This window comes from Pithys albifrons, chromosome 8, assembly GCF_047495875.1.
Source record: "Pithys albifrons albifrons isolate INPA30051 chromosome 8, PitAlb_v1, whole genome shotgun sequence".
NCBI classification, from domain to species: domain Eukaryota; kingdom Metazoa; phylum Chordata; class Aves; order Passeriformes; family Thamnophilidae; genus Pithys; species Pithys albifrons.
In genome coordinates this window covers 24,041,749-24,067,319 of record NC_092465.1, presented here as the reverse complement: position 1 = coordinate 24,067,319, position 25,571 = coordinate 24,041,749, and the positions used below count along the sequence as shown (strand labels likewise).

Below are 25,571 nucleotides of genomic sequence, written 5' to 3'. Positions count from 1 at the left end.
AATGGCTGCTAATAAAATACTTTTTCTTTTTTCTTAATTTTGTTCTATGCTCTATTGCTTTCATACAGATCGTCCTTCTCCACCAAGAAATCTTGCTGTTTCTGATATTAAAGCAGAATCATGCTATTTAACATGGGATGCACCTCTTGATAATGGTGGTAGTGAAATTACCCATTACATTATTGAGAAACGTGATGCCAGTAAGAAGAAATCTGAGTGGGAAGAAGTCTCCACAGGCGCTGTTGAGAGAAGATTTGGGGTAATTTAAAAAATAGCTATTACAGACTTTAGTATGCATAAAAAATAGCAATATTGCATATCTAATGAAAAGTGCTATCTGCATAGATACCTGTGCTCATGCTTCATTTAGAGTCCAGAATTACTGGATGAATGGTCAGTAATTGTATTTTTCATCCATGTATCTGTATTATCCCTCACGTGATAGAACAAAAGAAATTGTTCGCTTTTGCTACTTAACCTCAGCTGAGCTAGAAGACATCTTCCTTTCCATTTCCGGGCATTATTCATTTTTTACAAACTGCAAAAACAAACATGATGACGTTTTTATTTATATTTTGTCCTATGCACATGAAATAAGAATATGCTTAGGACAATGTATATAACTGTGTAGGACATAAACGGAGGTATGCCAATGAGATTCCAAGGCAGAATTCAAAGTAAAAGCCACTGCGCATCTCCAAATATATTTATTCCAAAAGTAGCCAAGTATTGACTTAAATCTTATTTTCCAGGTGTGGAATCTTGCAACAAATGAAAAATATCAATTTAGAGTCCGGGCTGTAAACAAATATGGAATAAGTGATGAATGCCTCTCAGAAAAAGTTGTTATTAAGGATCCCTATGGCCTTCCTGGACCTCCTGGAAAGCCAAAAGTTTTAGATCGCACCAGATCATCTATGCTAGTGACTTGGGAGCCTCCTTTGGACAATGGTGGCAGCCCAATTACTGGCTATTGGTTGGAGAAGAGAGAAGTGGGAGGTGTCTACTGGGCACGTGTCAACAGGGCTCCAGTAACAAAACCATCAGTAAAAGGTCTACAGCACAATGTGCTTCGTTTGGTTGAGGGTGTTGAGTACCAGTTTAGAGTTATGGCTGAAAATCTTGCTGGAATTGGACCTCCCAGTGAACCATCAGATCCAGCCTTGGCAGCAGATCCCATATGTAAGTATACAATTTGTATTACTGTGTTAAAGGACTGTATCACACCAGAAGAAAAAATGTTTCTTCTTTTTTGTTTTTCATTTAGTGCAATTAATCAAATGCTTTGTTTTCATTAAACAAAAAAAAAATCCACTGAAAGAAATAGTTTCCTGATTTGGTGTTTTTCACCATTTTGAAAATAATTAGCTGTAATTTAAGTTTGTTATCTTTTTTATGTGCCTAATACTGAGATTGCACCAATACAGACATTGCCAAATAAATTTCAGTTCAGAGTCATATTTTTATATTATTCTTTTACTTTATTATTAAAGAGTTTGATCTTTATGCCTTGTACCCTAAGTATCCCTTAATAATATAGGTAACATGTATAATTAGTATGCATATTCTGGGCTTATACACTCCATGTTTGAGAGAAGAAAATGAAAATACTTGCATTATTCTAGAAACTATTCAGAAAAATAGAGGATTATACTAACTCTCAGGTAATTTTCACTTGCTCTTGTTTTGCAAGTTGTTCCCGGTCCACCATCTTGCCCAGAGGTCAAAGACAAAACAAAATCATCTGTAGCTCTTACATGGAAACCTCCTCAAAAGGATGGTGGGAGTCCTATAAAAGGATATATTGTTGAAATGCAAGATGAAGGTACTACTGATTGGAAGAAAGTGAATGAAGGAGACAAACTCTTTCCTACTTGTGAATGTGTTATTCCCAACTTGAAAGAGCTCAGAAAATATCGATTTAGAGTAAAAGCTGTAAATGCTGCTGGAGAATCAGAGCCAAGTCCTGCAACATCAGATATACCTATCCAAGATATTTTAGGTATGTGTTCTGGGACTTGATTTAGGTGATTGTATCTAAATGTAACTTACTGCTGTGACTGTTCAAGCAGGATGCCAAGCAAACCAAAGTCAAAACAGAATAAACAATTATACAAAAATGTAATAAAAGTTTGACACACATTTTTGGAAGTGTCATGATGACTATTACCAGAGCATGATCCTTCAGAAAACTGATGAATACCTACAGTCATACTAAGGAAATACTGTGCTTTTTATGAAGAAATTACTGCAACTTTTTTTCTATTTGTATAGTTCCCAGTTTCCCTTTTCCACATCCAACTTTTCTCACATAAGCATGCATTCTGCACATTGCCGGGGGCTTTCAGCTCCATGCTGATAGAAATATCCTTTGAGTAGCTCTTAAAAGGTATATATTTAAATATTTTTTCAGAGGAACCAGAAATCTTCCTTGATGTTGGAGCACAGGATTTTCTCTCTTGTCGTGCTGGCACAACAATTAAAATCCCAGCTGTTATCAAGGGTCGTCCAGTTCCAAAAACATTTTGGGAGTATGAAGGAAAAGCAAAAACAACAGCAAAGGTTAGTAAAAGAAATAGCTTTTTTTCTACACCCGTTTCTAGACATTTAACCCTATTCCCTTTTATATTTACATTATTTCACTTTATTTATAGGATGGAGGTCATAATGTACCTGAAGAAGCTCAGGTAAAACAAACAATATTTTTAACCTTAGTATTGTTGCGGTTCTCAAACATAAATATATTTAAAGTTGATCTATAACTGCTCTTTCTTCCTCTAATACGCAGGTGGAAGCAACTGATACACGTTCAGAGATTATCATCCCCGAGTGCAACAGAAGTCATTCTGGACGATACAGTATTACAGCAAAGAATAAAGCAGGACAAAAAACACTGCATGTCAGAGTCAATGTGCTTGGTATGACTTACATATATTGAAGTATTCACATACTAAGTTTTAGTCTTATTTTTCTACACATTTATGTAAAATTGTGTCTGTTGTGCTTTTATTTTATCAGATGTCCCTGGTCCACCAAAAGACCTAAAAGTAAGCGATATCACAAGAGGTAGCTGTAAGCTTTCATGGAAGATGCCAGATGATGATGGAGGAGATAGAATCAGAGGCTATGTTATAGAGAAAAGAACTATTGATGGGAAGGCCTGGACTAAAGTCAATGCAAACTGTGGCAGTACCTCCTTTGTTGTACCTGATCTCGTATCTGGACAAGAGTATTTCTTCCGGGTACGTGCAGAAAACCGTTTTGGTGTTGGCCCTCCTGCAGAAACCATCCAACGGACCACAGCCAGGGATCCCATCCGTAAGTAAAATTAACATCAAACAAATCCTTTAAAACCAGATGGTACTGTATAGTGGATTTATTCACGTTTCTGTTTTGGTTGTAAAGATCCTCCTGATCCACCTATTAAACTAAGGATTGGCCTTGTAACCAAGAACACAGTGAGCTTGACATGGAAACCACCAAAGAATGATGGTGGAGCTCCTGTTACACATTACAATGTTGAATGTCTCCGCTGGGATCGTACTGGAGAAGTGAAAGAGTCTTGGAAGCAGTGCAACAGACGTGATGTGGAAGAAACAAAGTTTACTGTTGAGGATCTTGTAGAAGGTGGAGAATATGAATTCAGAGTCAAAGCTGTAAATATAGCAGGTCCTAGCAGACCGTCAGCCACTGTTGGTCCACTTGTTGTCAAAGACCAGACATGTAAGTATGAACTGATACCAGTAAATATATATTCCATTTTAAAATTATAAACTGTTTTTGTATGATATTTTTCAACATTTCATCGTAGGTCCACCATCTATTGAGCTCAAAGAATTCATGGAGGTTGAAGAAGGAACAGACGTTAAAATTGTGGCCAAGATAAAGGGTGTACCCTTCCCCACATTAACATGGCTAAAAGCCCCTCCAAAGAAACCTGATGACAAATCTCCAGTGCTCTATGATCAACATGTCAACAAGATTGTTGATGAAGATACTTGTACTTTATTGATTCAACAGTCTCGGAGAAATGATACAGGTTTATATACTATAACAGCTGTAAATAATCTGGGAACTGCTTCAAAGGAGATGAGGCTGAATGTTCTGGGTAAATATCAAGAACCCTTATACATTACATAAATTGATAGCATTTATTTGATATTTTACCTTAGTAACATTTATATTAATTCTTCTTTATTAAAATGTATCTTTTTAGGTCGTCCTGGACCTCCAGTGGGACCTATTAAATTTGAATCCATTTTGGCCGATAAAATGACAATATCATGGCTTCCTCCATTAGATGATGGTGGTTCTAAGATTACAAACTATGTTATAGAGAAAAAAGAAGCAAATAGGAAGACGTGGGTACCTGTTACTAATGAGCCTAAGGAATGTATATTCACTGTTCCCAAGCTGATGGAAGGTCATGAGTATGTGTTCCGCATTATGGCACAAAACAAATATGGTATTGGAGAGCCTTTGGATAGTGAGCCAGAAACAGCACGAAATCTTTTCAGTAAGTAGAGATATACTTTCAAGTTATGTCAGTTGTTTCCATATGCTGGTATGTGTATACCATCTATTAAATAGCACTACTAATTTTCTCTCTTCACTAAGTAAATTTTCTAGAATAGCTTGAAGAGTTTTACCATTAGTACTTAATTCTTAAAACCATGTGTAGTGCTTAAAAATACTTCTCACCTTCCTTGGTATATATTAAAATATAATCTCAATGTTTTAAATGCTTAAATATACAAATAAATGTTTATCTGATAAAATTTGTGTCCTTCCATTGTAGTTGAGACATTATTAACCTCATAAACTCAGGAAGGGTCAATTTCCTGTCTTCACTTTTTAAAAATGAATTAGACAGAGTAGCTCTGACATGGAAGGAATGTTAGGCTGGCAGGAGTAAATTATTCTTAAAACATCCAGTGTTAGCCTGGGCACTGAAATAAGCTAGTGCTCCAGAAAGGCAAGAAAAAAAATTTTGACAATTATTATTTGAAGGAAAGACACTTTACTTTTCACAGAATTATCTGTACCTGAACAGGGATTAGAAACTGAATGAGGGAAGGAGTTTTGTGCAAATAGGTAATTACCTAAAGCAATGGTGACAGTGAGAGTGCGTTGCTGTTCTGCACTCTAGCCATCTCCATGTTTCTTTAGCATATTTTTTACAAGATATGTGTGAATTTTTTTACCCTAGCTGTTCCTGGACCTTGTGACAAGCCAACAGTTAGCAGTATTACACGTGATTCAATGACTGTAAACTGGGAAGAACCAGAACATGATGGTGGCTCTCCTATTACTGGTTACTGGTTGGAGCGCAAAGAGACCACTGGAAAGAGATGGACCAGGGTTAACCGAGATCCTATCAAGCCTATGACCCTGGGGGTTTCATACAAAGTCACAGGTCTTATTGAAGGCTCTGAATATCAGTTCCGTGTTTCAGCTATCAATGCAGCTGGTGTGGGCCCACCAAGTATGCCATCTGATCCAGCAATTGCTAGAGATCCTATTGGTAAATATTTTACATTTTTTTTCAAAATGTGAAAATATTCAAATATGAGCATATAATATATTGTTATGTTGTGTGATGATATTTTTCAGCCCCACCTGGCCCTCCTATTCCAAAAGTTACTGATTGGACAAAGTCTTCTGTAGACTTGGAATGGACTCCACCACTAAAGGATGGTGGTTCTAGGGTCACTGGCTACATTGTTGAATATAAAGAGGAAGGAAAGGAAGAATGGGAGCGGGTAGGTGGAAAACTATTACAAAATCTGCATTTCTTCCCTCTGTATCTATCAAATTGCTGCAGGTAAAAAAACAAAACAAAACAAAAAACCCACAACATTTTTACTGTGCAAGTTATTTTCTACAAGTTTGCATTTTTTCACCATAATTGTCTTCAAATGTTCAAAATACAAGACCAAACTTAAAAGTTAGTATGTGCCCCTCCCTAATATCAAGTTAACTTTGCAATTCCTAAACTTAGAATTTAATAATTGCTGTTTAAAGATGTGAGAAATATGTGTAGGTCATTTGTTACTAAAAAAACAGAGGGCCAAGTTAGAACCAGCACAAAAGTCTGACTGTTATCAGACAGTGCCAAAGCATTTACAACTATTATAGCCCTACATTTTCCTCCTTTTTTCAACAATACCTTACTGAAAATTTCACTGGTGCACACCTTGGCAATTTTTTATGTCTCCATAAACATCTGGATGCATTTTAAGTAATACCTAAATCTCCTACACTGTTTCCAGGTAAAGAGCCTTCACACTGGGGTTTCAAAAGAACAGAACTCCTTTTTTTGCCATTCTCACTTACATGAGTTTGTGTCCAAAAATAAATTTAATTCTTCTGAGACCAGACCCTCTCTCTTACATTTATCAAAAAGATGAATCTTCAGAATAGCTTGTATGTCCATGTCTTGTATTTCTTTACACAAATTCTAAAGAATTCTCTGTAAGCTAGACCCACGTATGCTTAAAACCACTGTGTGCCTGAAATAATATCTGATGTAAGGTTTGTTTCAAACTTTGCAAAGAAATTTATTATATCTTGATGCTAGCTGACATTATAATATTTTTTCCAGGTAAAAGATAAAGAAATTAGAGGAACCAAGTTCGTTGTGGCAGGATTAAAAGAAGGATGTTTTTATAAATTTAGAGTTAGAGCAGTGAATGCTGCTGGCATCGGAGAACCTGGAGAAGTTACAGACGTTATTGAGATGAAGGACAGAATTGGTATTTATAATTTTCATTTATCCTTTTAGTACCTCTAATTCAAAGTGAGAATAAAAATTCATTGGTTTTTTTTGTTCACCTCTTTCAGTGGCTCCTGATATTAATTTGGATGCAAGTGTCAGGGACAGAATTGTTGTTCATGCTGGAGGAGTAATTCGGATCATAGCATATGTCTCAGGAAAACCACCTCCAACGGTGACTTGGAGCAGGGATGACCACGCTTTGCCAGAAGAAGCCAAAATTGAAGAAACAGCTATTAGTTCTTCTTTGGTCATCAAGAATTGCAAAAGAAGTCACCAGGGTTTATACACCCTTCTTGCTAAAAATGAGGGTGGTGAGAGGAAGAAGACAATTATTGTTGATGTGCTAGGTAAATAGCAACTTTAGTCCCTGTGAACAAGTACAATTTCATAAGATTCACCATGTATACTTAAATACTCCATGTTTTTAATTTGCTTTCAGATGTACCAGGCCCAGTTGGAATGCCATTCCTTACTGAGAACCTAACCAATGACTCTTGTAAATTGTCATGGTTTACTCCAGAAGATGATGGTGGTTCTCCTATTACCAACTATATAATTGAAAAACGTGAATCTGACCGTAGAGCTTGGACTCCAGTGAGCTACACAGTTACAAGACAGAATGCTACTGTTCAGGGACTCATTGAAGGGAAAGCCTATTTTTTCCGAATTGCAGCTGAGAATCTCATTGGCATGGGTCCATTTACAGAGACAACAAAAGAGATTGTCATTAGAGATCCAATAAGTAAGAATATTTTTGAGTTTGGATAACTGTCATATGAGGTGAATATGCTGAACATGCAGGAAATGCATTTACTGTATTTTTTGGTTATTCACAGCTGTTCCTGACCGTCCAGAAGACTTGGAAGTAAAAGCTGTCACCAAGAACTCTGTTACGCTCACTTGGAACCCTCCAAAATACAATGGAGGCTCAGATATCACCATGTATGTTCTAGAGAGCCGTCTCATTGGAAAAGACAAGTTCCACAAAGTAACAAAGGAGAAAATGCTTGATCGGAAATACACTGTGGAAGGCCTGAAAGAGGGTGACACCTATGAGTATCGTGTGAGTGCTTGCAATATCGTGGGACAAGGCAAGCCATCCTTTTGCACTAAACCAATCACGTGCAAGGATGAAATTGGTATGTTATCTTTTTCATATTTCTTTTGAAAACAGTGATTAAATTTACTGATTCCTTACTTTTTCTTATTAATGTTGGTGACATTTTTGGGCATTGTGTTTTTTAATACTGTCTTTCAGCTCCTCCCACGCTTGACCTTGACTTTAGAGACAAGCTTATTGTTCGAGTTGGTGAAGCTTTCAGCCTGACTGGACGTTACTCAGGCAAGCCTGCACCAAAGGTTACTTGGCTAAAGGATGATAGTGTTTTGAAAGAAGATGACCGTATAAAGATCCAGACAACTCCTACAACTCTTTGCTTGGGGGTACTAAAATCTGTCCGTGAAGACACAGGCAAATATTGTGTGACTGTAGAGAACAGCACAGGATCAAGAAAAGGATTTTGTCAAGTGAATGTTGTTGGTAGGTTTTACTGAACAACAGTATTAACTGTGATTTTTAGTAGTGATTAAAATTATTTGAATTATATAAAATATAAGTATTGAATTGTGTTCTTTATTACAATAGATTTACTGCATTCTCAATTACACTGAAAAGCTATTTATTAATTTTGAGTACATAGTTACCGTTGGATTAGTTTATTCAGCATGAATAATTTAATGTCTCTACATGCATTAAGAGAATGTCAACACTGTAGAAAATGTTAATCACCGAATACCTTATAAGCATTAAGGAATTATGTTCAGTGAGTCAAATATGTATTAAAGAGGAATAGTCCTGAGGTCTTGATACCTTACTAAAACTGTGATATCAGTTTCTAATTTTATACTATATTTACTGTATTGACACTCTTTAATCTATGTGGTTATGTGAAGATCATATAAAAGCATGGGTATGCTTTATTTTTTTTTTAAACAGATCGCCCATCACCTCCAGTAGGCCCAGTTATATTTGATGAAGTCTATAAAGATCATATGGTAGTTTCCTGGAAACCTCCATTAGATGATGGAGGCAGTGAAATCACAAATTACATTATTGAGAAGAAGGATACACACAAAGACCTGTGGATGCCAGTTACGTCTGCCACAGTGAAGACAACATGCAAAGTTCCTAAGCTGCTTGAAGGAAGAGAATATCAAATTCGAATCTATGCTGAAAATCTCTATGGCATAAGTGATCCTCTCATCTCTGATGAGATGAAAGCCAAGGATCGTTTCCGTATGTTTTTCATTTGCAAACTGACTTTGATGCTCTAATCTTTATTCTGTTTATAATGCTTATACGCTCTTTTTTTTCCCCACCCCAGGTGTTCCTGACGCACCTGAACAGCCAATCATTAAGGATGTTACCAAAGACTCTGCAGTAGTGGTTTGGAACAAACCATATGATGGAGGCAAGCCAATAACAAACTATATTGTAGAAAAGAAGGAAACAATGGCTACAAGATGGGTCAGAGTTACCAAAGACCCAATTTTCCCTGGTACAAAGTTCAAAGTACCTGACCTCCTTGAAGGTTGTGAATATGAATTCCGTGTTTCAGCAGAAAATGAAATTGGTGTTGGTGATCCTAGTCCACCATCAAAGCCAATTTTCGCTAGAGATCCAATCGGTAAAGTATCAAATTTCATTTCTCACTGAAATTGTAATACAATCTTTATTTTAATTAGAAAATTACTTTAATAGTTTCTTTTTTTTTCTCCAATTTCCTTATTTTTTTTTCTTTAACAGCAAAACCAAGTCCACCTGTTAATCCAGAAGCAGTAGATAAAACTAAAAACTCAGTTGATTTATCTTGGCAACCACCACGCCATGATGGAAATGGCAAGATAATTGGCTACCTTATAGAGTACCAGAAAGTTGGAGATGAAGAATGGAAAAAGGCTAACCTTACAGCAGATTCTTGTCCTGAAACAAAATACAAAGTCACTGGTCTTACTGAGGGTTTAACCTATAAGTTCAGGGTCAAGGCAGTCAATGCAGCAGGTGAATCTGATCCAGCCCATGTTCCTGATCCAGTAGAAGTAAAGGACAGGCTTGGTGAGTTTAACAAAATCAGATAAGTTTACCTAAGAACATATTGGTTTTCCTCATTTCGTAAAATCTTATCTTTTTAATTCCAGAACCTCCTGAGTTAATACTTGATGCTAATATGGCCCGAGAACAGCATGTAAAAGCTGGAGATACCCTGAGACTTAGTGCTGTTATTAAAGGTGTCCCATTCCCAAAAGTTACTTGGAAGAAAGAAGATCATGAGGTCTCTCCCAAAGCTGATATTGAGGTTACAGGAGTGGGCAGTAAGCTTGAAATTCGTAACACTGTCCATGAAGATGGAGGAATGTACTCCCTGACAGTTGAAAATCCAGCTGGTTCAAAGACTGTTTCAGTAAAAGTCGTGGTCTTAGGTAATCTTTTTTATTTTCCTTTTATACCACATCTTTTTTTCCTGTAATTAGAGATTAAGAAATAAAGGAATTTCTGGAAAATATCAATCAACAAAATTTTATTAAAAATACAGCAGCAAAAGGACTAAAAAATTACATTAAATTATATTCATTTATCTTGAAATTTACTAAGTTTTATAAGAAATGCTTTGGTTATCAAATAAATAACAGATTTCATTTTTATCAAATTTTAGATAAGCCTGGTCCACCCAGAAATCTGAAAGTCAGTGATGTTAGAAGTGACTCTTGTTATCTTACTTGGATGGAACCAGAAGATGATGGTGGCTCTGTCATTACCAACTATGTGGTGGAAAGGAAAGATGTAGCTTCTGCACAGTGGGTAGCCATCTCATCATCCTCCAAGAAACGCAGTCACATGGCTAAATATCTTATTGAAGGCACTCAGTATCAATTCCGAGTTGCAGCTGAGAATCAGTTTGGTAGAGGTCCATATGTGGAAACACTCAAGCCTATTAAAGCTATAGATCCACTGCGTAAGTGTTTTTAATTTACATGGTTTGGTTTTTTAATATTGTTTTTTGGTAATTTTGAGATTGTCCTGTTGGTATGAATAGAAACATGATACCATAAATTTTTTCAGCCTAGTAACCATTTTTGTGTTTTCATTTTAAAAGATCCTCCAGGGCCACCAAAGAATCTGCATCATGTAGATGTTGATAAAACTGAAGTTTCCCTTGCCTGGAATAGACCAGATCGTGATGGTGGTGCTGAGATAACTGGATATTTGGTGGAATATCAAGAAGATGGTGCAGATGAATGGACAAAGTTCCAGACAGTCCCTATGCTAGACTGCGTTGTTACAGGCCTACAAAAAGGAAAAATATACAAATTCCGTGTGAAAGCTCAGAATATTGTTGGTCTTAGCCTTCCAGATACAACTATACCAATTGAGTGTCAAGAAAAACTAGGTAATTTTTTCATGTTGTTTCACTTATTCTTTCTCTCTTTCTTTAAGCATTTTCCTTGAAAAGGTAATTTCTATTGTTTCTCTAATTTCAGTACCTCCATCTGTGGAACTAGATGTGAAGTTAATTGAAGGTCTTGTTGTCAAAGCTGGCACCACAGTGCGACTTCCAGCAATTATGAGAGGAGTGCCAGTTCCCACTGCAAAATGGGTTACTGATGACAGTGAAATTAAACCAGATGGCAAATACAAGATTGAGACCGACAATTACTCAACTGTGCTTACTATCAAAGACTGTGTAAGAAAAGATACAGGAGAGTATCTACTCACAGTATCTAATGCAGCTGGCAGCAAAACTGTGGCTCTACACCTTACAGTTTTGGATGTTCCTGGCCCACCAACTGGTCCTATTAATATTCTTGAAGTAACACCAGAACACATGGTTATTTCTTGGCGCCCTCCTAAAGATGATGGTGGGAGTCCTATAATAAATTACATTGTTGAGAAGCGTCAATCAAAGAAAGAAACCTGGGGAGTAGTTAGCTCTGGAACAAGTCACACAAAGATTAAGGTTCCACGGCTGCAGAAAGGCTGTGAATATATTTTCCGTGTTCGTGCAGAAAATAAGATAGGCATTGGTGCACCTCTTGATTCAGAACCAACAGTTGCTAAATATATGTTTGATCCACCATCCCCACCTGGTAAACCAACTGTTTACGATATTACAGAAAATGCTGCAACAGTGTCTTGGACCCTACCAAAATCTGATGGTGGAACTCCAATAACTGGTTATATACTTGAACGTCGGGAAGCATCTGGCAAATGGGTGCGTGTCAATAAGACACCTATACTTGATATGAAATACAGAGTCACTGGTCTTTTTGAAGGCAACACATATGAATTCAGAGTTTTTGCAGAAAACATGGTGGGTTTAAGCAAACCATCTCCAAGCTCTGATCCAATAAAAGCATCACGTCCTATCACTCCTCCTGGACCACCTATAAATCCAAAATTAAAAGACAAAACTAAAGAAACAGCTGATCTGGTGTGGACAAAGCCCCTCAAAGATGGTGGCAGCCCAATTCTGGGATACATTGTGGAATGTCAGAAAACTGGAACTACACAGTGGAATAGGATTAATAAGGATGAACTTATTAGACAGTGTGCTTTCAGAGTACCTGGATTAATAGAAGGAAATGAGTATAAATTCCGAATAAAAGCTGTCAACATTGTGGGAGAGGGAGAACCAAGAGAACTGGCAGAAACTGTACTTGCAAAGGATATCCTTTCTCCTCCAGAAATAAGCCTAGATGTGACCTGTCGAGACTTAATCACTGTCCGAGTAGGTCAAACAATACGTATTACTGGTAAGGTAAAAGGCAGGCCGGATCCTGAAATAACATGGTCTAAAGATGGCAAAGTACTACTCCAAGAAAAGCGTGTTGAAATACTCCATGATCTACCAAATGTTGAACTGCAAGTGAAAGAAGCCAAAAGATCTGATCATGGCAAATACATAATAGCAGCTAAGAACAGCTGTGGACAGGCTCAAGCTTTTGCTATTGTTAACGTACTTGACAGACCCGGACCATGTCAGAACCTGAAAATAAGCTATGTCACAAGAGACTCCTGTATGATAGCTTGGGAGAGTCCAGTGGATAATGGTGGCTCTGAAATTACAAATTACATAGTAGAGTACCGTCAGCCAAATCAAAGGGGATGGTCAATTGTCTCCTCTGATATCACTAAGCGATTAGTAAAGGCGAATCTTGTAGAGAACCGTGAATACTTCTTCAGAGTTTGTGCAGAAAACAAAATAGGCCCAGGTCCTTGCATTGAGACCAAGACTCCCATCCTTGCTATCAATCCTATTGACAAGCCTGGAGAGCCAGAAAATCTTCACATTGCAGAGAAAGGAAAGACATTTGTATATCTGAAATGGAGAAGACCAGATTATGATGGTGGAAGTCCTAATTTAAGTTACCATGTTGAGAGAAAACTGAAAGATTCAGATGAATGGGAAAGGGTTCACAAAGGCAGCATTAAGGAAACACACTACATGGTAGATAAATGTGTGGAAAATAAGATTTACCAATTCCGAGTTCAAACCAAGAATGAGGCTGGTGAAAGTGACTGGGTAAAAACAGCTGAAGTTGTTGTGAAGGAAGATCTGCAGAAACCAGTGCTAGACTTGAAGTTAAGTGGGGTTCTAACTGTGAAAGCAGGTGACCCAATTAGAATTGAGGCTGGAGTCAGAGGAAAACCACAGCCTGAAGTTGTATGGACAAAAGACAAAGATGCCACAGATCTCACCAGATCTCCAAGAATCAGTATTGAAACAAGTTCTGACACATCAAAGTTCGTTCTCACAAAATCAAGGCGTAGTGATGGTGGGAAATATGTGATTACTGCAACTAACACAGCTGGTAGCTTTGTAGCATATGCTACTGTTATTGTCCTGGATAAACCAGGTCCTGTAAGAAACTTGAAAGTCACTGACATTTCAAGTGATAGATGTACTGTTACTTGGGACCCTCCAGAAGATGACGGTGGTTGTGAAATACAGAACTACATCCTGGAAAAATGTGAAAGCAAGCGTATGGTTTGGTCTACATTCTCTTCATCTGTCCTTACAAACTATGCCAAGGTGACACGCCTCATTGAAGGTAATGAGTACATATTCAGAGTGCGTGCGGAGAATAAAATGGGCACTGGTCCACCAACAGAAACGCATCCAATTATTGCGAAAACAAAATATGATAGACCTGGACGCCCTGACCCTCCAGATGTCACAAGAGTTAGCAAAGAAGAGATGACTGTAGTTTGGAATCCACCAGAATATGATGGCGGCAAATCAATTACAGGATACATTTTAGAGAAGAAAGAGAAACGATCACTAAGATGGGTTCCTGTTACTAAGACTCCAATCCCAGAGAGACGCAAGAAAGTTACTAATCTCTTCCCTGGTCATGAATATCAGTTCCGTGTCAGTGCCGAAAATGAAGTCGGACTTGGAGAACCAAGCTTGCCATCAAGACCTGTAGTAGCCAAAGATCCTATAGGTATGATACCACTGAATTTTTCTATATTTTTTTAATGTTAACACAACAGATTTCTAAATTGTACAACTGTGTTCTTATGTGCAATTTTTCCTGACTTTCAGAACCCCCTGGTCCTCCCACAAATTTGAGAGTGGTTGATAGCACAAAGACTTCCATAACTCTTGGCTGGGGAAAACCAGTGTACGATGGTGGTGCTCCGATTATTGGATATGTTGTGGAAATGAGACCAAAAGTTGAGGGTGCTGATCCTGAAGCAGGATGGAAACGATGTAATGTTGCTGCCCAAGTTATTCACACAGAATTTACAGCCACTAGCCTGGATGAGAAGCAATTATATGAGTTCAGAGTTTCTGCCCAAAACCAGGTTGGCCTTGGTCGGCCAGCTGAACTGAAAGAAGCAGTGTCTCCCAAAGAAATTCTTGGTGAGTTTTCCCATCCAGTCTATCAGTGTTTATATACAACCTTTATTTGCTTTAGGTTTACTTTATTTCACATGCTAAACTTTACCTATATTTCTTTGTCTTTCAGAACCTCCTGAGATTGAGTTGGATGCAAGCATGAGAAAGTTAGTCACAGTCAGGGCAGGATGCCCTATTAGACTTTTTGCCATTGTTAGAGGTCGCCCAGCACCAAAAGTCACATGGAGAAGAATGGGTGTTGATAATGTCATCAGAAAAGGACAAGTTGATCTGGTTGACACCATGGCCTTCTGTGTCATTCCCGATTCAACACGTGACGACTCAGGCAAATATTCATTGACACTTGTTAATGCAGCTGGAGAAAAGGCTGTATTTGTGAACGTCAGAGTCTTGGGTAAGTAATGAGAGAAATATCTCTAGACAATTTTATAACTAAACTGAGTGTTTACTACAGGAATATTTATGATCCCCAGGTCCTACAGTTTTTGAGCATAACTGTATCAGCTAACACTAACTCACCCCATATAGAAAGCTGTTAGCGCTCTTAATTTTAATTTATTCAAAAAGAAAAGACTAACGTAAATTGAAATTTCTTTATAGATACTCCTGGACCTGTGTCAGACTTCAAGGTTTCAGATGTCACCAAGATGTCATGCCATCTTTCATGGGCACCTCCAGAGAATGATGGGGGTAGCCCAGTGACTCATTACATCCTGCAGAAACGTGAGGCTGACAGGAAGACCTGGGCAACAGTCACTGCAGAACTGAAGAAAACTAGTTTCCAAATAGCAAACCTTGTACCTGGAAATGAATATTATTTTAGAGTAACAGCAGTAAATGAATATGGGTCAGGTGTCCCAAGTGACATACCAAAACCTGTTCTAGCAACAGATCCTCTAAGTAAGTATGCCTTTATATACATTTTATGTTTTTTTCTCTGTCTTTAATAAGATTTTTTATTTCCTGAAAGTTAACATTTCTAAACTGGACAGTGCTACTAACTACTCAATGATAACATAAATATTTCTGTGTCAGTTTCTTTCAAATAATATGGTCTACGAATATAACACCTTTGCAATTATTAAGAATTTTGCTTTTTTTTCCATATTTTCCTTGTTGAATTAGCATGGCTAGCATCCAATAATTCAACAAATATTCAAGAATCAGAAAATCTTGGAAATTCAGTGTTTAATGTGTTTCTTTTTCCTGCCCTAAAAGGTGAACCTGATCCACCAAGAAAACTTGAAGTTACTGAAATTACAAAGAATAGTGCTACTTTGGGCTGGCTGCCACCACTGCGTGATGGAGGCTCTAAAATTGATGGGTACATTGTTAGCTACAAAGAAGATGACCAACCAGCAGATTGCTGGACAGAATATTCAGTTGTTAAAGATCTCTCCATTGTTGTAGCTGGTCTGAAAGAGGGAAAGAAGTACAACTTTAGAGTGGCAGCTAGAAATGCTGTGGGAGTAAGTTTGCCAATACAAACTACAGGAGCATTTGAAATTAAAGAACAACTCAGTAAGTAGCAATTTAAATACTACCTGTGTTGCAATACACTGCTTTAATAATGAAATTAGCAAGAATTATAATTCTTTGACTCACAGAAAGACATATGCTTAATGAAGTTATCTGGAGGATGAAGGTTTACTGTACTGAGTATTTTGACAGGTCAGAAAGAATGAGACGACCACTAATTCAGAATTATTAAATAATTTTGCAGGTATGGTTTCGGTTGGAACCAGAAGGTGGGAATTAGGGAGAAATAATAAACACCTTTGATGAACTTAAAATGAAAGAGGAAAAGAGTCAGACTGATATTTTTAGAGATAAATAGGGGCAAAAGTGCCTTCTGTTTTAATATAAGAGAAAACAAGTTGCTTATATTGTGAAGTTGATTGAATATAAAGCAAAAGGCAGGGAGGACAGGTTGGCCGTGGCAGGATCCCTGAGGCATGGGAAACGTAGGGGTAAGGGCAGGATGAGAAGAACCTTCTTAATTTGTGACGTGGGAAGAGAAAGAGAGAGAAACAGGAAAAAGAGAATGAAAACTTGTCCATGGCAGGAAGAAAACTACACCAAACAATCTGCCATGTTTCTTTTGGAAGAAATTTGAAAGCTTTTGTGTAAAAGAAGGAGGAGAAGAATGATTCAAAGATACAAAAAGATTCACTGTGCAAGTGGGTTTAGTTCAGCAGAACTTTAGTTTTTCCTTTCTTCTCCTTCACTTTTTTCTTGTAGAAAGTCAGCAGTAAGTGAGCAACAAGTTCCAGATATAAAGAGGAATTATATTTCAAGCATTAACAGTGCACAGATCTCTACACAAATGTGTGTGGAGGCAATCCAAACTCATAAATATTCTCTTGTAAACTGTGCAAGAATCTAAAAGTAAAACTGGAATATATTTATTTCCCCTTCAGAAACTGCACTTGTCCATAAGCGGAACCTAAACTAGAAATTATCTAGTCATTCCTGCTGGTGATTTCTCTTGAGAGAGAAGCAAAGATGTTTCACATGAAAAAATAAGAAAAATTAATATATCACAGAAATTGAATTTATGTGTCTCTTTTTATTTTTTTTACAGTCCCACCTAAGATTTTGATGCCTGATCATGTTCACATTAAAGCTGGGAAGAAACTGAGAATTGAAGCTCATGTATATGGGAAGCCTCAGCCAGTCTGTAAATGGTTGAAAGGAGATCAAGATGTAGTTACATCCAGTCGCCTTGCTGTGCATAAAGCAGAAAAGTCTTCAGTACTTATCATTAAGGATGTGACTAGAAAAGATTCTGACTTTTACACTCTTACTGCAGAGAATAGCTCTGGTACTGATAGTCAGAAAATCAGAGTGATAGTCATGGGTATGTTCCATTTGATTGTTTTTCAACCCAGCTTTATACAGAGCTAGTTTTGATATATTCCAGTGGTTGCCGTTTTATTTCATCCCTTTTTTTCTTATTATACTTTTTTTGTGCAGATAAACCAGGTCCACCACAGCCTCCATTTGATATTTCTGAAATTGATGCTGATGCTTGCACTCTTTCATGGCATATACCTCTTGAAGATGGTGGCAGTAACATTACCAACTATGTAGTTGAGAAATGTGATGTAAGCCGTGGAGACTGGGTAACAGCATTATCTTCTGTCACAAAGACAACCTGCAGAATTGGAAAACTTATTCCTGGAGAAGAGTATATGTTCCGTGTTCGTGCTGAAAATCGTTTCGGGATTTCTGAGCCGCTTGCTTCTGGCAAGATGATTGCAAGGTTCCCATTTGGTATGCCAGCTTTTGTTAGCAGCATTTCTCTGTTTAATCCTTCTAATAAGAAAACATACAATTGATATATATCTTTGTATTTCTTTCTAGATGTTCCTAGTGAACCAAAGAATGCACGTATTACCAAGGTCAATAAGGACTGTATTTTTGTCGCTTGGGATAAACCAGATAGTGATGGAGGCAGTCCAATTACTGGTTATCTCATTGAGCGCAAGGAAAGGAACAGTTTGCTGTGGGTGAAAGCTAATGACACAGCTGTGCGCTCCACAGAATACCCTTGTGTGGGCCTTATCGAAGGTCTGGAGTATACTTTCAGAATTTATGCATTGAACAGGGCTGGAGCAAGTAAACCCAGTAAACCAACTGAGTTTGTCACAGCAAGAGCACCAGTTGGTAAGCTAAACATACCAATACTTTATAATAGACTACTGTTTTTATGGTCATTTTCAATATATCTGCAACTCTTTATGATCTTCAGTTTGCCCTTTTGTCTATATTTTCATGCTTACTATGAGTGCACTGTGTGAGTATGCAGTAAATAGGATCCAGCATTATTAAAGCCATTTTTTAATTTGTTGACATTTGGAAAAACAGACTACAAAATGTTTTCATTTGCCTTAGATCCCCCTGGAAAACCTGAAGTTATTGATGTCACTAAGAGTACTGCATCACTGGTATGGACAAGACCAAAGCATGATGGTGGCAGCAAACTTATTGGCTATTTTGTGGAAGCTTGCAAATTACCTGGTGATAAGTGGGTTCGGTGTAATACAACTCCACATCAAATACCCCTAGAAGAGTACACTGCTACTGGTTTGGAAGAAAATGCTCAATATCAATTTAGAGCAATTGCCAAGACAGCAGTTAACATCAGTCCACCTTCAGAACCTTCTGATCCAGTGACCATTCATCCAGAAAATGGTAAGGAATGTAAAAGCATTTGATAACTCTGGTAAGAGTCTGTGCATGTAGAACGACATCTCATGTCAAGAATGAGATGTTTATCTCTCACTAGATTGAATAACCCTTGGACTCTTTCCTTTCAGTTCCCCCCAGAATAGAGTTGGAGCTGTCTATGCAATCACAGCTTACAGTAAAAGCTGGAACTAACGTGCGTCTGGAGGCAAATGTATATGGCAAACCAATGCCAACAATCACCTGGAAGAAAGAAGGAGAACTTTTAAAACCATCTGAAGGTGTTAAGATCACTACTAAGAGAAACCTCGCTACAGTTGAGTTGTTCAGTGTTAACAGGAAGCAAACAGGAGACTATACTATTACTGCTGAAAATGCAAGTGGATCAAAGTCGGCAACCATTAGGCTTAAAGTACTTGGTAAGCTAGACTGTCTATTAACAAATACATTTATGATTAATTATATAGCAAGAGATAGAGCTATAACAGTGTGATGTTAATTGTTTCAGATAAGCCTGGTCCACCAGCCTCTGTCAAAATCAAACATATGTATGCAGATCGTGCAATGCTTTCTTGGGAGCCTCCTCTGGAAGACGGAGGTTCAGAAATTACTAACTACATTGTAGACAAGCGTGAAACAAGCAGACCGAACTGGGCGCAGGTCAGTGCCAATGTACCTATTACAAGCTGCACAGTGGAGAAATTAATAGAAGGACATGAGTATCAGTTCCGCATATGTGCTGAAAACAAATATGGTGTTGGAGACCCTATCTTGACTGAACCAGCAGTTGCTAAGAATCCATATGGTAAGTGCTTTGTGAGATAGTTTAATTAGATACTGTTTTCTTGTATAAACTTATGAATGCGAACATAATTTTCAAATAAATCTCCACAGATGTACCCGGACCTTGCGATCCACCAGTAATTAGCAATGTAACGAAAGACTTTATGACTGTTAGCTGGAAGCCACCAGCTGATGATGGTGGATCCCCAATAACTGGTTATATCCTTGAGAAGAGGGAAACTAAGGCTCTTAACTGGACAAAGGTAAACAGAAAGCCTGTCATTGAAAGAACTGTTAAAGCTACTGGACTCCAAGAAGGAACAGAATATGAGTTCCGGGTGATAGCATTGAATAAAGCCGGACCTGGCAAGCCTAGTGCACCGTCTAAAGCAGTGTATGCTCGTGATCCTCAATGTAAGCTAAAAATCTCAGATATTTTCCATTATTATTTTCAAATACTGTCATACAGCATTTGGTATGATAACTTTGTTACTTTGATTCTCAGATCCTCCAGGCCCACCTGCTTTCCCAAAAGTGGTTGATACTACGCGTAATTCGATAAGCCTGTCATGGAGCAAACCAGCTTATGATGGAGGAAGCCCTATTATTGGTTATCTAGTGGAATCAAAAAGAGCTGACACAGACAACTGGGTCAGATGCAATCTACCGAAGAATTTGCAGGCTACACAATTTGTGGTAACAGGACTGATGGAAGATACAGAGTACCAGTTCCGTGTTTATGCTGTCAATAAGATTGGATACAGTGATCCAAGTGACGTTCCTGATAAGCACACTGCCAAAGACATTCTAAGTACGTTCACTGAAAATCAATTACCTAGTTGACTTTAATTCATGGGATAAGTTCCAAAGACAGAGTTTATCATAGATCACAGGCACAGATTACTTTGGAACATGTTATTACTCAAAAAATGTGGGCTAAAAGTGGCTAATTTGAAAAAAAAACCAGGGAAGTTAGGAATAGAGTAGAATCTGGCTGGTCTCTCCTTTTTTCTTTTGTATACTTTATAGCTTGCTGCCTCTTATTTTAGATCTCAAGATATTTTTCTTTCTCTAATCCTTAAATAAGGCTTTCCATATCTCTCTTCTATTCTTAAAACTTGCAGTCATATTCATGTCTTCTAAATAATTTGAAGCCAAGATTACTATTCTAAGCAGCTGTTTGACACACTATTTGATTGTATGACACTTATTCCTTGAGAGCTATGCTGGCTTTTGTATGCATTTTGCTGTATGTACCAAAGCATTGATTCACACAATTGTCTTGGTTCAAGAAAAGCAGTAGAGTCCAGGAACCTTTACAACTCTTTTGAATTCTAAAAAAACTAGGAGACTTTCTAACATAAATGGTGGAAAAGGCAGGGGAAAAAAAAAAGATAAACCAGTGCAAAAAATGCCAAGTTTGCAAATGATCTTCAAACAGGAGTCAGGACACTTACTAACGTCATCACAGGCATGAGAAGTTGGTTAATCTAGTGAAATGCCAGTAAAGAGGGACTTTCCGTAACAGTAACATTGATGATAGTCTTAAAGATGATGCTTTAATTACATGTGGTTTTGTTAAACACACAGTTCCACCTGAAGGAGAGCTTGATGCAGAGCTAAGGAAAGTCCTTGTGTTACGTGCTGGAGTCACAATGAGACTTTATGTGCCAGTAAGAGGTCGTCCACCTCCAAAGATTACATGGTCTAAAGTGGGTGCCAACCTAAGAGATAGACAAGGATTAGATATCAAGTCAACTGATTTTGATACCTTCCTCCGTTGTGAAAATGTGAATAAATATGATGCTGGAAAATACGTCCTCAGTCTAGAGAACAGCTGTGGCAAAAAGGAGTACACCATTGTTGTAAAAGTGCTTGGTAAGTCTCAGGGTTTTCCCCATTATCATATAGTTGTTAACTTTTTAACTGATTTTTTTTGTCTTGTTACTGAATCAAATGTGGTGGTGTTGTGTTTATCCAGATACTCCTGGCCCTCCAGTTAACCTGATTGTAAAGGAAGCATCTAAGGATTCTGCCTACATTACATGGGAACCTCCTCTAATAGATGGAGGCAGTCCAATTACAAATTATGTTGTTGAAAAACGTGATGCAGAAAGAAAATCATGGTCCACAGTAACAACAGAATGTCCAAAGACAAGCTACAGGATAACTAACTTAGAAGAAGGCAAATCTTACTTCTTCAGAGTTTTTGCTGAAAATGAATATGGTATTGGCGATCCCTGTGAAACTCGTGATGCTGTTAAAGCTTCTGGTAGGAAAAATGGATGCATATCACCTATTTTTTATTAATTTTTTTATTCAAATAATTTTTATTTTTAGGTTGAGTGGACACTTATTATGCTTTTCTTCCTTCTAGAAACACCTGGGCCAGTTGTGGATCTAAAAGCTTCAGCTGTAACAAAATCATCATGCAATTTGGTATGGAAAAAACCTATCAGTGATGGTGGAAGCCGTATTTTTGCATATATTGTTGAGGTCCTGATTGGTGAAGATAAATGGCAAGAAGTCATGCGAGGAAAGAACCTCCATTTTTCAATGAGAGACTTAAAAGAAGGGCAAGAATACACTTTCAGAGTGAGAGCCCAAAATGATGCCGGATATGGAACTCCATCAGAACTCACAATTGTAGCAAGAGATGATGTTGGTGAGAAGCAAGATCATTAATTCAATGCTTCACTTACCCAAATTATGTTTATTTTATACACACTATCATTACTATGCATACCTACAAATCAGACACTTTTAAAAGAGATCTTAATTTTACAACAGACTTCATGCATAGTTGAATAACTGGTTTCCTTTATTTTTTACAGTGGCACCTGAACTTGACTTAAGAGATCTACCTGATTTGTGCTATACAGCTAAAGAAGGTAGCAATTTCCGTCTTAAAATCCCAATGAAAGGCAAGCCTGTCCCAACTGTAACTTGGAAGAAGGATGAAGACCAGGCACTTACTGAGAGTGGAAGAGTTGCATTCGAATCTACAGCAGTTAACACTACTCTTGTAGTACATGACTGTCAGAAAGCTGATGCTGGAAAATACACAATAACTCTGAGGAATGTTGTTGGCAGCAAGGAAGGCTCTGTTTTTGTGAAAGTTGTGGGCAAACCTGGCATACCAACAGGTCCAGTGAAATTTGAAGAAGTCACAGCTGATGCCATAACCTTAAAGTGGGGTCCTCCAAAAGATGATGGTGGTTCAGAAATCACTAACTATGTTCTAGAGAAGAGAGATAATGTAAACAATAAGTGGGTGACTTGTGCCTCTGCAGTCCAGAAAACCACTTTTAGAGTTACAAGACTTCATGAAGGAAATGAATATACATTCAGGATCAGGGCTGAAAATAAATATGGAGTCGGTGAAGGTCTTAAATCTGACCCTGTCATTGCAAAACATCCATTTGGTAAGTATCTATTATAATTTTTGAAATTGAAAAAAATGTTAAAGGAGTGATACTAATTTTTAATTTTAATGCATTTTTTTCAATACTGTTTAGATGTGCCAGATGCTCCTCCACCCCCCAACATTGTTGCTGTTCGGCATGATTCTGTAGCTTTAACTTGGACTGATCCCAGAAGAACTGGAGGGTCACCAATTACAGGTACATACCCCAAACCTCCCTAACGTTTCCATTCTTAACAGTTCTTTCTCTCTGTCAAAGGGTAAGGTAAAACTTTAAATTGAGTGATTGATTGATTGATTGATTGATTGATTCATTCATTCATTCATTGACTGATCAATTGATCAGTTGAATGATTTCACTCTTTTACTTCCTGTTTTTGATCTATGATTAAAAAACCCCTTCAAATGTTGAGAAAATACTAACTGAGAAACAATATTTTTGCTCAGAGCCAAAACATCTAAAGAAAGAAAACAAAACTCACCTATATGTGGGAGTACTTGAGTCTATAAAATTAGTGATTTGCATTTACAACATCTTGTCATTGCAATTATGTACATCTGTCATGTATGTCCACATCCATTTTTTAATCTGGTTTTCAGTGCTCCTCTTGCACAATGCCTATGTAGCATGCAATACAGGAAATATGATGTTTCACAGTCCTATGAGAAATTAAGCTTTCTAGAAACCCACCCCATATTTTCATCTCATCATTTATCTTCTAGGTTATCACATTGAAGTTAAAGAAAGAAATAGTCTTCTGTGGAAGAGAGCAAACACGACACCAATAAGAATGAAAGATTTCAGAGTGACAGGGTTAACTGAAGGTCTGGAATATGAATTCAGAGTAATGGCAATCAATATGGCTGGAGTAGGTAAACCAAGTCTTCCATCTGAACCAGTTGTGGCACTTGATCCTATTGGTAAGTCATCAGGAGAATAAAAAGGAAAATTCTGAAATTTGAAATAACTTTTGTTTGACCACTATTTATTATTTTTTCTTCCAGATCCTCCTGGGAAACCTGAAGTTATCAATGTAACCAGGAACTCAGTAACACTCATTTGGACAGAACCAAAATATGATGGTGGACATAAATTAACTGGCTATATTGTTGAAAAGCGTGATTTACCCAAAAAGACTTGGACAAAAGCCAATCATGTGAATGTTCCAGACTGTGCATTTACTGTAACTGACCTTATTGAAGGCTCCAAATATGAGTTCAGAATTAGAGCAAAGAACACAGCTGGAGCTATCAGTCCTCCATCTGAATCCACAGGAACTATAATATGCAAGGATGAGTATGGTATGTAGATGGCATTGAAAAGATAGAATTTTATTTGAATAATTAATACCAAATCTTCTTTTTCCCCCCCTCTGTGTTCTTGTTGTAACAATCAGGATTTTTTTTGGTTTGTTTTTTGACAGAGGCACCAACCATTGTTCTGGATCCTCCTTTGAAAGAAGGTTTAACAGTAAAAGCAGGAGACACCATTACACTGTCTGCTATTGATATCCGTGGCAAACCACCTCCAACTTCAGCATGGTCAAAAGCTGGAAAAGATTTTAGACCTTCAGAGCTTGTGCACATTGAAACCAAACCAACTTCTTCTACTCTAACTGTCAAATACGCAGCCAGAAAAGATTCTGGAGAATACACAATCACTGCAACCAATCCTTTTGGCACTAAGCAGGAGAGCGTACATGTGAAAGTTTTAGATATTCCAGGACCTCCAGGGCCTATTGAGATTAGCAATGTTTCAGCAGAAAAAGCAACACTTACATGGTCACCTCCTGCAGAAGATGGTGGATCACCAGTCAAATCATATGTTCTTGAAAAGAGAGAAACTAGTCGACTGCTCTGGACATTGGTTGCTGAAAACATTGAAAGCTGTAGGCACGTTGTTAGCAAGCTCATTCAAGGAAATGAATATGTTTTCCGTGTCTCAGCAGTAAATCAGTATGGCAAGGGTGAACCAGTACAATCAGAACCAGTTAAAATGGTGGATAGATTTGGTAAGCAGAACAAGCTAAGAGGTTCCAGTGAGTTTTTATGATTCTCTAAAGATGTGATTTTTGTTTTAACTGTTATTTTTCTTCCTTAATAGGTCCTCCAGGCCCTCCTGGTAAACCAGAAGTAACAAATGTGACTAAAAATACTGTCACAGTTACCTGGAAAAGACCAATAGATGATGGTGGAAGTGAAATCACAGGTTACTATGTGGAGAGAAGAGAAAAGAAAGGTTTAAGATGGGTTAGAGCAACAAAGAAACCAGTTTCAGATCTTAGATGCAAAGTAACTGGTCTTCTGGAAGGAAATGAATATGAATTCCGTGTCAGTGCAGAAAACAGAGCAGGAGTTGGACCTCCCAGTGACACTTCAAACTCAGTCCTATGCAAAGATGTTGCATGTTAGTATTGTGTCTTTTCTTTTTTGGGGGTGGATGGGATGAGTGGGAAGCATAATTGGAGAG

At 37.7% G+C, this 25,571-nt stretch overlaps 1 protein-coding gene across 1 annotated transcript in view; it reads left to right on the top strand.

The window, feature by feature from the left end:
* TTN (titin) overlaps positions 1-25,571 on the top strand; it is a 240,521-nt gene that overhangs the window by 169,094 nt on the left and 45,856 nt on the right. The window contains exons 181-225 of the mRNA XM_071562604.1: positions 69-259; positions 753-1,182; positions 1,694-2,002; positions 2,414-2,562; positions 2,655-2,687; positions 2,789-2,918; positions 3,019-3,318; positions 3,406-3,723; positions 3,812-4,108; positions 4,217-4,516; positions 5,210-5,524; positions 5,614-5,762; positions 6,605-6,755; positions 6,844-7,125; positions 7,218-7,520; positions 7,615-7,917; positions 8,037-8,318; positions 8,775-9,074; positions 9,163-9,465; positions 9,585-9,893; positions 9,977-10,258; positions 10,492-10,791; positions 10,933-11,226; positions 11,318-14,284; positions 14,386-14,706; positions 14,813-15,097; positions 15,304-15,603; positions 15,922-16,224; positions 17,288-17,563; positions 17,680-17,979; positions 18,070-18,372; positions 18,601-18,900; positions 19,026-19,313; positions 19,403-19,699; positions 19,789-20,091; positions 20,183-20,488; positions 21,268-21,555; positions 21,659-21,949; positions 22,055-22,342; positions 22,512-23,102; positions 23,196-23,300; positions 23,825-24,022; positions 24,107-24,403; positions 24,526-25,113; positions 25,206-25,508. Of these exons, the coding sequence (XP_071418705.1) occupies positions 69-259; positions 753-1,182; positions 1,694-2,002; positions 2,414-2,562; positions 2,655-2,687; positions 2,789-2,918; positions 3,019-3,318; positions 3,406-3,723; positions 3,812-4,108; positions 4,217-4,516; positions 5,210-5,524; positions 5,614-5,762; positions 6,605-6,755; positions 6,844-7,125; positions 7,218-7,520; positions 7,615-7,917; positions 8,037-8,318; positions 8,775-9,074; positions 9,163-9,465; positions 9,585-9,893; positions 9,977-10,258; positions 10,492-10,791; positions 10,933-11,226; positions 11,318-14,284; positions 14,386-14,706; positions 14,813-15,097; positions 15,304-15,603; positions 15,922-16,224; positions 17,288-17,563; positions 17,680-17,979; positions 18,070-18,372; positions 18,601-18,900; positions 19,026-19,313; positions 19,403-19,699; positions 19,789-20,091; positions 20,183-20,488; positions 21,268-21,555; positions 21,659-21,949; positions 22,055-22,342; positions 22,512-23,102; positions 23,196-23,300; positions 23,825-24,022; positions 24,107-24,403; positions 24,526-25,113; positions 25,206-25,508 (15,528 nt within the window). The remainder of the gene's footprint in view (positions 1-68; positions 260-752; positions 1,183-1,693; positions 2,003-2,413; positions 2,563-2,654; positions 2,688-2,788; positions 2,919-3,018; positions 3,319-3,405; positions 3,724-3,811; positions 4,109-4,216; positions 4,517-5,209; positions 5,525-5,613; positions 5,763-6,604; positions 6,756-6,843; positions 7,126-7,217; positions 7,521-7,614; positions 7,918-8,036; positions 8,319-8,774; positions 9,075-9,162; positions 9,466-9,584; positions 9,894-9,976; positions 10,259-10,491; positions 10,792-10,932; positions 11,227-11,317; positions 14,285-14,385; positions 14,707-14,812; positions 15,098-15,303; positions 15,604-15,921; positions 16,225-17,287; positions 17,564-17,679; positions 17,980-18,069; positions 18,373-18,600; positions 18,901-19,025; positions 19,314-19,402; positions 19,700-19,788; positions 20,092-20,182; positions 20,489-21,267; positions 21,556-21,658; positions 21,950-22,054; positions 22,343-22,511; positions 23,103-23,195; positions 23,301-23,824; positions 24,023-24,106; positions 24,404-24,525; positions 25,114-25,205; positions 25,509-25,571) is intronic.